Source organism: Ostrinia furnacalis, unplaced genomic scaffold, assembly GCF_004193835.3.
Source record: "Ostrinia furnacalis isolate ACB-3 unplaced genomic scaffold, ASM419383v2 OfSCF7012, whole genome shotgun sequence".
NCBI lineage: Eukaryota > Metazoa > Arthropoda > Insecta > Lepidoptera > Crambidae > Ostrinia > Ostrinia furnacalis.
The window spans coordinates 504,772-517,090 of NW_021137251.1; the positions used below are offsets into that span (position 1 = coordinate 504,772).

Consider the following 12,319-nt stretch of genomic DNA (forward strand, 5'->3'; position numbering starts at 1 on the left):
ATACACAGCTCCCGCGGCGCGGTAGCGCCATTTAAATTTCGGAGAACAAAAAGTGGCGTAATAAAAATAATTTTGTTTAAAAAAAAATATCTTAATTACATTTCCGATTGCTGTTTAGGAAATGTGTATTTTTCCTAGGAAATGTGTCTAATATAATTTACATCACACATTTCTGGGTGATTTTAGGACTTATACACAATTCCTAGGAATTGTATACAATGACGGATTTCATACATTTCCTGTAACATATATATAGATTAAACTTAGAAATAAAAATAATAAAGAACGAGTTTGTTAAAAGCATTACAGTAAGATCAATAAGTTAGTTTATTTATATCAAATTATTAAGATGAGTTGGTGACTATTTTACAAAACTTCTCTCTGCATTTCTAACTCCTTTCCTATAAACTTTTCGCAACTAAATTGCACTAAAATGTTATTTTTGACATGAAAACAACCTAAAATTAATTTTATCAACAAAAATAGTGTAATTACTGTATTTAGGCCAAGTAAACTTTAAAAAGATTTCTAGCTTGTTGTTTTTATTTTAGAAACCTTTTGTTTATTGTTTTATTTTGTTTTTGTATTTATGGGCTCTATACATTCTACAAAAATACAAAGGTTTCATCGGTAAGTAGGTACTCTTGGTACTCTTGTAAATACTTACTTACAACCGTGGCGCAGCGCTGTTTTACTTTTCATTATCCTAAAACGATAACGATTTATTCGTGCTAGGGGTACTGATTTTGTACCGTTGATATCTTCGCCACTAGCTATAGAACACTATGGAAGTTTAACTGCTAGTCTGCAGAGCAATATACAAAATGGCATTATTTGCCATACTGTCTTTTAAAGTCGTATAGATTTTTGTAATTTGAGGACAATAATCATCATTTTAAATGCATGAAAGACTGAACGTGCTTTGCTTGAGCTACCTACGCTTGCTTGAGCTACCTACGCTTGCTTGAGCTACCTACCTAAAACGCTTTGCTTTTGTTTCAGTCACTTCAGGTATGGTGTCCATCTAATAGAGTGTGAGGTGGACGCGCGCGCTGCTCGCCCCATGAGGATAGCTGTGCACGCGCCACTCTCGTACCAAGTGTACCCACCACTCTCGTTCCAAGTGTACCCGCCACTGTCGTACCAAGTGTACCCTGCGATCTCTCAAGCCCCGCCCTCGCCTACAGCTGACAAATGCCAGAGGTTCCCAAGAGTGACATCAGAGCCCTCTAGAAGACGCTTCTTCGTGGGTTTAGTTGCGAAGTTCTTGGATTCTTTTTTCAACAACTTAACGTAGCAAAGGCAGGAAAAATAATGTGTCGTTTTCTAAAGTTTGTAAAGTGAGTGCTGCATGAATATGTTCAAGTAGCGATATTTTCATTTATTGTATGTCTCTTGTCAGATAAAGTTAGAATGGAATAAAGCTGTGACGTCTTGTTGGTGATTGAAATCTAGATATTGTGGTTTTATTTTAGAGATACTAGGAAGAACAATCGTAGTAATTTTTATGATTATCAGCTTAGGATTCGCATTCTTGCATTCATGTTCTTACATGCATGGATTACTTATTGTTGAATTTGGGGAAAGGATGGGAAAATTGGGCGTAAGACCTTGATAAAGGTATCATATCCACTTTTAAATTAACACTCCAAAATAATTTAACTAATCGTTTTATTTTATACAAAATTCCGCTATAATACATATTTACAAACGTAAAAACGAATCGAAAATTGTCACATTATAAAAAAAGCTTGAGCAGGAATGACGATGGCGCCGGGCGGCCTTCTGGCCACGCCACGCCGCCGTCGGTGCGCCGGCCCTGGCCTCACCCAGCCACGGCCTAGGCCACGAGACCCAGGCCTCGGCTTAGGCCACATGACCCAGGCCTCAACCCAGCCCACGCGACCCAGGCCTAAAGAAGGCCGGGCTAAGCTACCCATAACAAGCATCCCTCACACAAAACCGTGCGGGACATACTTTTTATGATCAAGCCAAAAATATGACTAGCAAACTCAAGTGGTTTGACCTCGCTAGTTATTTCCAAGCCTACGGGCCGGCCAGCGTAGCACTCATTGCCTACAGATAAGAAGACGAGACCTATAATATTAACTCTTAAATTAATCAGACCACCAGTGGTCTTAGAACCGTGCAGAGACGTCAACGGAACAGCTTGTAGGATTTTTGTAACGTTCGCCTGCACGGTTTTAAAAGCACTTTTAAATTATACACGTTGCTCTCCGCTGCGTTAAGCAAGAGACTGCGTACTGGTTATTTTTTGCAAAATTAAAAAACACTTCTTGGGCTCTCTTGGAATAGTAAACGACTAGCACACGTCTCCGCTTAACACAGATGAGACCCTTATTTTAATACTCAACATCACACATTAAACCAATAAAGATTACATTACAGAAGCGTCACTCGCCTCGTCTTATTACCCGTGGACTTTCTACTCTACTTAACTAATTATTGTTCTACCCGCAAACGCGTTAAATGATGGAGGTGATCAATCTCGCTTTGAAGTTGACTATCCTTTCGGAGGTCTGTGCGATGCGGAGGATGAGGTCCTGGATGAGGTTGGCGATGCCTCGGTTGGCGATGATGAAGAGCCTGGTGATGGGGCCGGGCACACCCTCGGTTAGGTTGTCGCCTTTGGCTGCACCGGCGTCGTCACCCTCTGCCGCGGCGGTGTCACCCGACGCGCCTGAAGATGAGCCGGCTACGAGCTGGAAAGAGAATGGTTGATGTGGAATTGATGGCGGTTTTTCGATAGTTTTGGTATTTGACATTGGAGTGGTAATGAATAATGTAACTGTTGTGACTCAGTGTGCTTGTTTATGTGTAAAAAAGTTATTATTTTAGTATGAGGTTGGAACCTGGACTTTGCAGCTAAAATTTAGCTTTGGAAGACTGAGGCAAGTTTTTAAATAGGAGAAGGTGTTTTATAATTTTTAGTTATGGTACTGCGTCACTTCTAAATTAGACTCTACATTGTAGCACAGATTACTAATAAGTTAATTGTAGAGTCTACAAGTTAATAAAATTTGCTAGGTCACTAATGACGAATATAATTTGAAACAACTGTTCTATTTCTGAAGGTAATCAACTATCTAACGAACAACTAATTTACTACTTTTGTTAACATAAAACATTTACGACAATAATTTACATTACTTAAGTTATTACAAACAAACAAACCTTAGACTAATGTTATGTTATTGGAGCAGTTAGATAGTGCAATATCTAGAAGGGTGCATAGGTACGATTAAATAAGTTATAGAAGCGAGAGAATTGTTAGCGTATTAGTTGAATATTCATTCTGCATTCGTTCTCCTTTGATCATCCAGTTGTTCTCGAAGACGATAGTTCCTACATAGGTCTAGTCCACTTTGATCATCTAGATTAGATCACCCAGGTGATCATAGGCGACACTTTGGTGTCTTTTGATCACCCGTAGATGAGATCACCTAGAGATCACCCATCGGTGATATCACCTAGAGATCACCTTATCCATTGGTGATCAAAGGACACCAAAATGTCGCCTATGATCACCCGGGTGATCTAATCCAGGCAGTGGCGGCGTAGCATGGGTTGGTACCCGGGGCGATCACCCCCCCCCCCCCNACCCCCAGGACTTTGGTCGATTCGAAGATTGAAAGACAATCACACCCCCCACACCCCCGTATCATGACATAGACCGCAGATTTGCCATGCCGATATGCCAGTGAATACTAATCTGCGCCACTTGTGTCACCCCCTGATGCTTGGCACCCGGGGCGGACCGCCCCCACCGCCCCCCCCTTACGCCGCTACTGAATCCAGGTGATCAAGTGCAATATACCACTTCATACGGCAGCTAACTACAACAATCTACGGCGTCCACCTCTCTACTGTACTTATGTGTGTACTTGGGGATCGTTAGGGTCCAATGAAGCTGTGTGTGAAGCAGTGAGCCCGACGTTCAAAGAGTCGGTTCCTGCGAAGAGCCTGAACGCGGTTCCAGCTGCCCTGGCCATCGCTTCTGCTGGACGCTGAAAATCAAACCTTCTCACTCGCACCTATTTATAGCACATGCTTCTCTCTCACTCTTTCATCAGGTTGATGTCTTCTTTTTTGTTGTTTTGGTGAGGTATGTAATAGATTTGGTTGTAACTTTATTAAATGGTTTATTAAAAGAAATGGTTAGAAAGGGAGAAAAGTTCAGTAATAGATAAAATAGAATGATATATAAATTGGAAATTATAATATATTATTAATAAATACATATAGCAAATAGTTAACACTAGAANTCTGAAACAAGTGAACCATGTACTACAAACAATAAGAGGCAGCAATGTCAAATCAATAGTAATTGTAAAAAAAATAAAACATGTGAAAACTGCACTATCTGTAAAAAAGCTGTTTGTGGAAAATATACAAAAGAGTCTAAAAAAACTATTACTTGTTACAAATGTTACTAACTCTAATGCTAAATTGTTTACTAGGCTATAAAAAAATAAATTTGTATTATTTTTATTTAATTTTTTTTTTTTAAATCTGTAATAATTTCATAAGTATTCTCACTTAACCTCTAGTACCGTCAAATTGACCGCTGCGGTCTTTGAAGGTATAGCATGCAGCCCGGCCCTTCTAGTGTTAAAGGACTTGTTATAAGTCAAGGGCGAAGAGAATATTAGGTGTATAGAAATATGATTGGACTATTGTTTATTGGTTGAAAAGATCTTACCCTGACGATGTCGAATAAGAAGTTACCAGACCCGCCTCCTGACCCGCCCGCTCCAGCTTGACCGCCGAAGCTCAGAAATCTGAAAAATTAACCAGAAAACTTCAAAATTTGAGGAAAATCCAATAAAAACAAACAGAAGGACATTGATTTGATCATGAACGATGATAATGATGTCAATGAAAAAGATACAGACAGAATAGTATGTGAAACGGGGTTTGAAACACATGCACGTTTTATTAGAACATGCTTCGATGGAGGGAAACAGAAAGTGATGTTAAAATTAGTTGGTAATTATTAAACACTTTAGTAAAATACAGTTCTTTTTGTATCCGATAAATCCTGTGAACAATCGACACTAAAAATTGAGTTTGAGAATTGAGAGAGAAAAATCTACCTTTTGAACATTACTCGTACCTACTAGCTTCCTAAAACTGTCAAGATTTGCTTGTGTTTTGTAAAACCTATGTTTACGTTTTCAAGCATAAGGCAACGGTAGCGTAGCAAGCAAACATTTAAACCGCCAGTCTCGTAATACTAAGTAATTTATGCTCACACGCAATTGTTACATGATCGCGCCGAGCGAAACATTTCTAAGTACGGCACGGCGATGAAATCGAAACGTGCGAATTGAAAAGTCTAGCAAAAACCTACAATGGTGCAGGCTTTAGAACACATCTGTGAGACAATGTATATCTTGCAAAACATAGAGACCAGCTACTTTATTACATAAAAAACTGGAATGCGCAGATAACGTTACAAATTGCTTTGTTGTAACCATTCCTTCGCGGTTTCACTTTAAAGGACTGGTTATTCTATTTCTTAATTATATTCAATTAAGATTACTGCTCAGATATCACAATCCCTATCAAATTTTATCTAAATACTCAGCAGGGTATCTAAAGGCCTAAAATCTTCAGACGTAGGACCAACTCTTCACCTTTTGTTTCTATTTTCTTCGCTGTTGTCAGCATCATCGAGAGTGATCTCATCGATGCTGGCGGAGTTGGTTTGTGCTGCCGTCTGCTGGTCATCACTGGCGGCGACCTGCTGATCCTGACCCTGGTTTTCCCCGAAAGCTACCCTCACTTCAGCCTGCTGCGATTCCGCGCCGGACAGCAACTGATTCTCATCAGCGGCCACGTTCTGTAAAACGAATTTAGTATTGTGGATGCTGTTATGGTGGAATGGGTGTTTAGTGATGTAAGTGACGATGACGATGGGGATGGAGGCTGCGGTCTGCGCACGCCCGCTCTGCCGTCCTTAGGCAGGCTGTGTTAGTGCGCCAAAAAGACCTTCATACCGGCAAAGAGACTAGGTCGCGTTTTCTTCTTTTTTTCTCGTCGTCAGTCGACGCCTCCGTGGTGGTCGTGGAACTCGTGGTCACTGGCTCCGCGTCATCATCATCGTCATCGTCATCCAGTTCGATGGTGCCTCCTCCTCCCATATTGTCGCCCCCTCCGTTGCGGTTGCCCCCCAGGAACGCTCTAAGCACAACTGGCCCGAAAGTCTGGAGAACCTGGCTTGTTATCTGCTGGACTTTCTGTTCGATAATCTAGAACATAGACCGACCTTAGAACGCCGTTTGTGCCTGTTCTGAAACTTTAATTAGTACATTGCCTGTGGAAGAATTTGTGGTTAACATTTTTTAACCAATCGAGGTGTGATTCGGAGTGCGAAAAACAATCCGCGACTTCTGTTTGAGGAGAAGTTGTATCAATTTAACCATTCGTTGCAATTTTTGGTTTCCTTTTTGAGTATTGTTTTATTACACATAAATGACTTTAGAACTCATGCATCAGTAGTTCAGTGAGTTTTACCGTTTGAATGTAGCTTTTTAGGTAGGGAACTCAGGGACTGCATTACCTGTGTCAACGTAGGGAATAACTGCCGAAGGATGCCGATGGTTCGCTTGTTTCGCTCGCTCAGCTCAGAGCCGGGAGCGCCGAGGTTCAGCGTGGCCAGCGTCTCCTGGAATTAAGTAATAAATATAAATTAAGTAACTACATAACATTTAGAACTTTGAGAATGTTCTAAAAGAGGCTCTAAAAGAGGCTGATATCACTTGTAACAGTTTAACGTGACCCTTCAGCCCAGGATCGCCAGTTTAAGATAATAGTAGACTGCAAAGGCGTCCACTGCTACCTTCTAAATGTTAGGCACAGCATCAATATAATCCTTGGCAATTTTCAGTCTAGATGATAATAGCAATCCATCATTGTAATTAAATTATGTTCTGAGATATAACCAACTGGCAGTCAGTCAGTAACAACGCAAGATACATTAAAGGTATGTTTTGTTGATTTTAAAAGCCTATTAAGTAAGCAACTTGACACAATATTCGATTTGCATTTATGCTAATGAGAATTGCCAAAATTTGTGACAAAATGTTGTTTTGTCCATTCTTTGAAATTTTCTGATGGTTCTGTGTTGAAATGTACCATTGGATTTCGTTTCTTTTGTGTTTAGTGATTTCAAACAATGACCATCACACATTATGTCATCGTCATTGCGAGATATGCAAATTGATCATGTCGCTAAATGAAAATTGATTTGTTTTGTTTTACGTTCTTCCAAAACAAGTCAATAATGGTCCTATCCTAATTTATGTACGAGTAGGCCTGTATATCACTATTACCTTTAGCAGGTCAAGTATTGATAATGATGTGAAACAAATAACATTTAAGGACCTATTTGGAGTCTATAAAGCCTGACTACCAATGTGAAGCTAAAAGTAAAAAGAGACACGTCATAACAGTGTACCAAAAACTAAGTAAGTCTTAACATTTGGTTGGATGTGCACTGTTGGACAAAATGTTCCTCCAATGTAGGATCGTGTCTCAGGATCGTGTATAGTTTTGGCCCCTAAAACTATACACGATCATAAGTGTAAACCTACTATAAAAATGTTGTTGTTGAGTAATTTACAAGACAACGTGATTTTCGTAATTATTTCACTAATGAACTGCCTGTTGGGATACACGCGATACGCAGTGTCAAGAATACCGTGACCTATGGCCAGAATGAGAATATTTTCGTGTAAGAATCTGTACGGACATAGCGGTGGGAAAATCTTGCAAAAATACCGACTCTAGCACTTCAAGCTAAACTCTGGGTTTTTATGAAGAGGTAATAAGAGCGATTTTTCAATAAATAAAAAAATAAATAAAAAAAACGTTTATTTGGCACAACACAATACAAATTAAAACTTAAAATTAAAATAAAATTGTACCAAACAGGTCCTCGCTCAGCATAAGCCGAGGCACGTAGTACCTCGACGCTGATATTCTGCGAGCACCGTTTATAGGTCTGTGTTAGCGTACCTATTGTCTTAAACTCTATGTAGAGATAAACTTAAAACAATAATTTTACACTTAAATTGTTACATAGTGAGTAATGTTTAATTATGATGCTTGCAATAAAACGTGTTATTTCAAAGTAAAATATTATTTACATGAAAATGTTTACTTTGTTTAAATTAACTGTGTGTAAATTAAATTACGGTAAGTAGGTTTCTATTTTTAGAATGTAGTTAATTTGCCAAGGTGGATTGAGTTTAAATACGCGAAGTTATTGCTGTTCAAACTACATACCTATTTCATAAATTCATAATTAAATTTAACAATTGATAAATCTCAATTAATCCATTTGAGTAGGCAGGTAATATTATACTAATTACTTTTCTAAGGACACTGAAAAATTGGGTATATAACAACAATACCAATAAAATAAAACGATACATCTTCTGTAAAGACTCTTAATCCCTGAAGACAGAGTTTAAGTTTTTTTATGGGTATTGCTGACTGGATTTTTAAGTGGCTTTCAATCAATTGATTTCGCGTCTTCATAGTCTCAAATCTATAGAAGAATCGCGTTTTGACAAGTCAAAAACATAACTTGAAAAACTTAGTTTGAGAAGAGACTTTTAAAGCTAGAAAATTTTAATAACTAGGTCATAAAAAGTTTGTCAATTTTGTGTCTACTACCCTATTAGGTTTCCTTTATCAGGCCACGTAGATCATAGTTAAGAAACACGTGTGTAAGTCCAGTAACTGAGTTACTGGGTCTCGCGGCGCCCGCGCACGCTCGCTGCACATTGGGGCCGATTATTTTATGCCTAGCCTTCGCTGTAATGAGATGTAGTAAATCTTTATGCTTATCATAGACTGCGGTATGCATGTGCACGCTTCTGAGCTATTAGATCAGAAGTTAAAACTTTATCTGTATCTATAAAAGCGAAAGGTCACTGACTGACTGACTGACTCACTCATCACGAAACCTCAGAAACTTTTAGAACGTAGGTGCTCACTAAGACGTGATTTTGCAAAATGCGCATTAAAGATAGCTCCATCTGCGAGTGCGGCCTGGATGAAGGAACAACCAACCACATCTTTTTTAACTGTCCCAAAATTGGATCCTCACTGTTCGATTTTCTCCCTAAAACTTTCCCCCGTCCCTCTAACATTAAATGCGTACTTAACACCAATAACTCCCCTATTTTAACACTAGAAGGGCCGGGCTGCATGCTATACCTTCAAAGACCGCAGCGGTCAATTTGACGGTACTAGAGGTTAAGTGAGAATACTTATGAAATTATTACAGATTTAAAAAAAAAAAATTAAATAAAAATAATACAAATTTATTTTTTTATAGCCTAGTAAACAATTTAGCATTAGAGTTAGTAACATTTGTAACAAGTAATAGTTTTTTTAGACTCTTTTGTATATTTTCCACAAACAGCTTTTTTACAGATAGTGCAGTTTTCACATGTTTTATTTTTTTTACAATTACTATTGATTTGACATTGCTGCCTCTTATTGTTTGTAGNGTTAAATTCCCTTGTTAAATTCATCAATGTTAACAAAATTAATTTGTAGGTACTTTTAACTTGTCTTGGCCTTGCGAAATTCAATCCAAATCTCTTAGCCTCTCCCAACAGTCCCAACCCTTTCCCTTATCCCAATCCATGCTGTACAAAATTTTTGTGTTTTGTTTGTTTTGTGATGTCTTTTTGTGATTGTGTGTGATGTCTTTTTTGTTTTAGGTACGATAAGTCCGCTTAGTTTTGCAGTATTGAATTATTATCTATTTATTTTTTTATTCATAACATTGTGTAAAAGCTGCGCACGTGACATTGGCGGAACAGTGTGCCCCCAGTGGCGAAAAAACACAAGTCCATCGCCATCAACAAATGAAGAAGAAGAAGTGATTTTGCAAAATTCAACTCCTAAGGGGGTAAAACGGGATCCACGCGTACGAAGTCGCGAAGTGTTATCATATTACGATGCGATCAAAATATTGTGCAACTAGGTATTCAGGCAAAAAGTAAGTTATTTTGCAAATGTTACGTACTTTAGTACCTTTTCCTTTTGCGTTTTAAAAGGCAATTACATAGATATATTGCATAATTTACTGAATAATAACTACGCGAGTTTATACAGAGCTACGAAAGTGCAATATTTTGGCTAGTATTCCCAAAGGAAATCCTTCGATCGAGTATGCATTTATTAAGGGGTAATTTGCGAATAAAGTAGGTATTCAACACCAAAAGTTATAAGACAACTTCGGTACAAAACAACAAGTTCAATCCTGATTAGTTTTCAACGAACTGTGAAATTAGATTTTTGTAACTTGAAATCAAGTTGTTATTTAATTGAATTGTAGAACAATTAGTGGCGTCATACGTATCTATTGCTATACCAGTAAAACGTCTAAGGCAACTATCATGTTCTGATAGCTCATAAAAAGTCGATAGTCTGTTAGCTCGAAAACACATTTCAATCAGGTGTAGGTACATGATTACCTACATTTATATTCCTGTTCAACCTAAGGAAGTCCACTGCTGTATAAAGACCTCCCCCAAAGATTTTCACAATGACCAGTCCTACGTTGCTCGCAACCTTCACCAGTACGGCTAGCACGAAAAACTTTCGAGTTCGAATCGTTTGCGCATTCGAATCGCCATCAAAAGATTTAGTACGAAAACTACAACAGCGCCCAAAAGGTTGCACAACATTTTTTAGAATCAAAATTGTCACATTATCGTTTATTTCGATGGTTGAGTATCGAATTTTGTCGAATACGCAAACGATTCGAAGACGAAAGTTGTTGCTAGAGGTACAGGACATCGGTCCACCGAGTGCAAAAACCTTACGGATTTAAAAGTTAATCATCCTAGTCCTTCAACGTACCTGTGCGCTGGCAGCTGGAGCGATGATTTCAATGATCTCCGGCCGGTCGTCAGGGTTCGGCTGGGGTTCGGGATTCGGCGCGGGTTCGGGGTTCGCCGCCGGCTCCGGCGCCGGCGCAGCGCCCACCGCAGCCAATGCTGCGCACAACGCGATCAGGTACAATGACGTCTTCATTGTGTTTGTTTCTGGAAACTTTCTGGCTTGCTCCACTCGGTGTGGTCTGGAATAGAAGGGCAGGATTTAGTAAGTAGGTATGCTTAGTTTCTTAAATAGTTTATCTATACTAATATTATAAAGAGGTAAAGTTTGTGTGTTTGTATATTTATTCAATTGTAAGGGGTAATCTCGGGATCTACAGAACCGATTTTAAAAATTCTTTCACCAATAGAAAGCCACATTATTGTTGAGTGTCATAGGTTATATAAAAAACCGAAAAATTCCACGCGAGCGAAGTCGCGGGCGGAAAGCTAGTTGTCTAATAATGCAGTTATCTGTGACTATGAAGTGTCAAATTATAAATCAATAACACCAATTTCATGATCAAGGTTTTGAAGCGTATCGTTTGATATGAACTCTAGTACAGTCAAATAGCACCTCTACAACCTCATAATAAGTTACTAAAACGTACCTATATTAGTGCAAGATCGACAGTTAACATATGGGTCTTTTTTGCTCTACCTACTGAGTGTATTATGAGATTAGAGTACCAGAAAAGATGGTATACCAAGGTCAATACAAGCCCATTTGGAATTAACAATGTTTTTCCCATTGTAAGTATTAACTAACAGACAAAACTACAATTTTCCTCACTCATACCGATGCCTAATCTAAAAGTCTTGTCGCACTAACAACACTAGCAATTCTAAGTGCACACTATTTCGAGTGCATGTCACGTAGCGTGAGGAAAGAGGGCGAGGCGATCGGGAGGTCGGGGCTCTACTCTATTGTCGTTTCGGGTGTTGCCATAGGGCCCTGGAGTTATGATTGCCGTAGGTCAATGTTCTCGAATTAGTGTTGCCATTTCACGCACATATGATCGTTAGAGAGAGGAAAACGCGAAGAGCGAAGGCTGATTTTAGTTAAAACACTTGACATTGGCGAAACTAGTGTGCTGATTGACATTGGCAAAACTAGAGTGCTGATCAGTTGGGTTTTTCTTGACGGTCAAGTTGTAGACTTAGGCTACATTGGAGCTGTAGCGGTGAAAATGAGAGGATACAGGGATTTTGGCAAAATTGTGGTTCCCAAAGCCAAAAATAAAAGAAGAAGGGGGAGTGAGAGGTGATAATTTAGCCCTATGATAAGCATTTAATAAAACAATTAATTTTAACCGCTAGGCGTTAAGTATTTGTGGTGTATACTAGCTTAAACTAGACAAATCTAGTATCATCTACGGAATACAACGAAA

At 38.8% G+C, this 12,319-nt stretch overlaps 2 protein-coding genes across 4 annotated transcripts in view; one reads left to right on the forward strand and one right to left on the reverse strand.

Annotated features, from left to right (window-relative positions):
• Positions 1–546: 546 nt before the first annotated feature.
• Positions 547–1,356, forward strand: LOC114363083 (uncharacterized). Its single transcript, XM_028318703.1, has 2 exons — positions 547–630; positions 1,003–1,356. Exons 1-2 carry the CDS (start codon positions 590–592, stop codon positions 1,295–1,297), a joined length of 336 nt encoding a protein of 111 aa, XP_028174504.1. The 5' UTR covers positions 547–589; the 3' UTR covers positions 1,298–1,356.
• A 298-nt stretch (positions 1,357–1,654) lies between these two features.
• The window catches only part of LOC114363102 (translation initiation factor IF-2), a 49,191-nt gene continuing 38,526 nt past the window's right edge, over positions 1,655–12,319 (reverse strand). For 2 of the 3 annotated variants that reach the window (XM_028318727.1, XM_028318728.1), the window contains exons 2-7: positions 10,912–11,131; positions 6,587–6,691; positions 6,024–6,275; positions 5,661–5,866; positions 4,724–4,802; positions 1,655–2,723 (exon numbers count right to left, since the gene is read on the reverse strand). In XM_028318727.1, coding sequence (XP_028174528.1) covers positions 2,487–2,723; positions 4,724–4,802; positions 5,661–5,866; positions 6,024–6,275; positions 6,587–6,691; positions 10,912–11,085 — 1,053 coding nt within the window. In that variant the 5' untranslated portion in view covers positions 11,086–11,131 and the 3' untranslated portion in view covers positions 1,655–2,486. The remainder of the gene's footprint in view (positions 2,724–4,723; positions 4,803–5,660; positions 5,867–6,023; positions 6,276–6,586; positions 6,692–10,911; positions 11,132–12,319) is intronic. The other variant, XM_028318729.1, reaches the window with a different exon arrangement.

Excerpts from the sequence above, each read along its gene's own strand:
- LOC114363083 (XM_028318703.1), top strand. The coding sequence starts at position 590 with ATGGGCTCTATACATTCTACAAAAATACAAAGGTTTCATCG. Across the intron at positions 631-1,002 it reads AAAATACAAAGGTTTCATCG|TCACTTCAGGTATGGTGTCC; the intron begins GTAAGTAGGTAC and ends CTTTTGTTTCAG.